The 2,038-nt window shown below is 45.6% G+C and overlaps 1 protein-coding gene across 1 annotated transcript; it reads right to left on the bottom strand.

Annotated features, from left to right (window-relative positions):
• Positions 1-224: 224 nt before the first annotated feature.
• LOC124155259 lies at positions 225-1,184 on the bottom strand. The gene has a single exon (XM_046528977.1). It carries the CDS (start codon positions 1,182-1,184, stop codon positions 225-227), a length of 960 nt encoding a protein of 319 aa, XP_046384933.1.
• Positions 1,185-2,038: the final 854 nt, after the last annotated feature.

The raw sequence follows: 2,038 nt of genomic DNA, 5'->3' as shown, positions 1-2,038 counted from the left end.
ATGATAGTACAGTTTAAATTCTTCGAAATGAGCGAGCAGTAACTGCGCGTTAACGTGCGACAATTTTAATAAACCTGAGGAAGTTGTTTTTGCTACCTGAGGGTGTGAATTTTTAGGTAATATAACAGGGGAATTGCGATCAAACACAAGTCTCCTGTGCTCACGACTGATCATGTGGATTTCACTTGCAGGAGGATCCGTGAGAGGAGGGAATAATCTGTTCTCTATAAAAAACGATCAAGGTCTTTTTGTGTGGATATGACTACTACGGGAGCTCCCTCCGACTGTCTAACCAGGATATTTCCATTTCTCACCCACACAAATTTCACTTTTCCCTTCTTTTTGAGGTCTCTAGCTATGGCGAAGAGTTTTCTATTGAATGGGGTGAGGGCCTCGTCGATATAGATTGTTTGTTGGGGAAGAGGAAGATTAGACGCTAGGCCAATATCATCAACATTAAGTTCTTTCCGAACCCGACGTTTGGTTATCAGTTCGTCCCTTTTATTCAGTCTGAGAAACCGAACAATGATTGGAGGTGGACGAGAGTTAATTGAGCTAGCTTGTCTTGGCCTTGGCCGAAACACGCCATCTATATCCTCAGCTGACATATTCACATTAAGGGCAGTGCTTATTTTTAGGACAATACTTTGGAGGTCTTCGTCAGTGGTCAGCGGCACCCCTCTTATCTCTACCGAATTTTTCAGTCTCTCTTGTTCGTTTCTGTTCAACTTAACCTCAAGGTCAAACACTTTTTCTTGAAGTTCGTTTACTAAACCAGTGACATTTGATAATTCTTTCTCGATGGCATGTAGCTTCACTGTAAGACCACTTAGCATGTCACTGTTTTCACTTACTTTATGAGAGAGTGCAGTTTGGTCTGCAATCAGAGCATCCAGCTTCTCATTGATCACTGCGAACAGGGATCGGAGCTCCGGAGCTGACATCTCTGGTGTGTTAGGTGTTACAGTTGATAGGGTCCTAATTGGAGTATCATCACCACGTGTTGACCGGATCATATCCTGGCACTTCCGACAACTCCAAACCTTCTGGAGGTCCTCCAGAGTCCTCGGATCTTCTTGGTAGACTGATTGGCAGGCCGGATGATATAAGTCGGAGCATGTACCACAGGAAATACCTACGCCGCGCTTAACAGAGAGACCACACTTAGAGCAGTTGCTCGGCATTATACACTAGGGCAGATCGCAAAAATCGATTTTTTTCAAATCCATCTGGCCCAATGAAAAAAAGTTGTGGGACCGATCAAAAATAAGGCCTGAAAAATTTGAGACCTGTACGTGAACCCCTGACCCTCGCTCAAATGCAATTTAGGGGGGGAGGGTCAAAATTCGAAAAATATAATATTTTATGGTCATTTCCTAAAGAATTTGCCGAGTTACTGCCCTTTCGGGCAAAAATTTCGTGCATTTTGACGTATCTGCCACCGTTTAGCCACAAAATGCCTAATTTGAGTCCGCGTCCGCGAAGAAAATATTCCACGCCCACGCAGCGTCGCGGATACCAGAGCCGCAGGCCGATCCCTTCCCCTCCACGCTCGCTTCTCCCCCTCCCACGCCTCCTCCCACGCCTCTTAAACAGCTGAATTCATCCCGCGCATGCTGCTAGGAGGTCGTTTATCTTTGATAATATAAATCAGAAGATGGTAGAAGGTAAAAAACGATGCGTAGTGAGACGACTTGTCCCTTATTTGGCGCCTCGTCGGCGTAAAAACAAATCGATGTTACCAACTTTTAGAGAAGTGATGAAATATTTTTAGATCTGCGCACGCAGGAAAGGAGACTACGGTCTCTGAAGACGCCTCACGAGTGGCTATGAAGGTTTGGGAACTTAGGTTATGCACTTCTATTCCGGTATTGTCCGACAGCTGTGACTGAATGGATTTTGGGTGAAGGCCGCCGGCGTCCCCTCTCCGCTCCCCCCTCGAACGCCCCAGATGCACCAAAATTCACACCAAGTGCGTCTTTCTTCGTTAGTCTTACTATTATTTGATGTATCAGCATCGTCCGGTGAGGAACAATCA

Source organism: Ischnura elegans, chromosome 3 (assembly GCF_921293095.1).
Source record: "Ischnura elegans chromosome 3, ioIscEleg1.1, whole genome shotgun sequence".
Lineage (NCBI taxonomy): Eukaryota > Metazoa > Arthropoda > Insecta > Odonata > Coenagrionidae > Ischnura > Ischnura elegans.
Note: the sequence above shows the minus strand (reverse complement) of the source record. Positions and strands in the feature narration are given on the sequence as shown.

Bases quoted from the DNA above. Each gene is read 5' to 3' on its own strand.
- LOC124155259 (XM_046528977.1), bottom strand. From the start codon at position 1,184: ATGCCGAGCAACTGCTCTAAGTGTGGTCTCTCTGTTAAGCGCGGCGTA.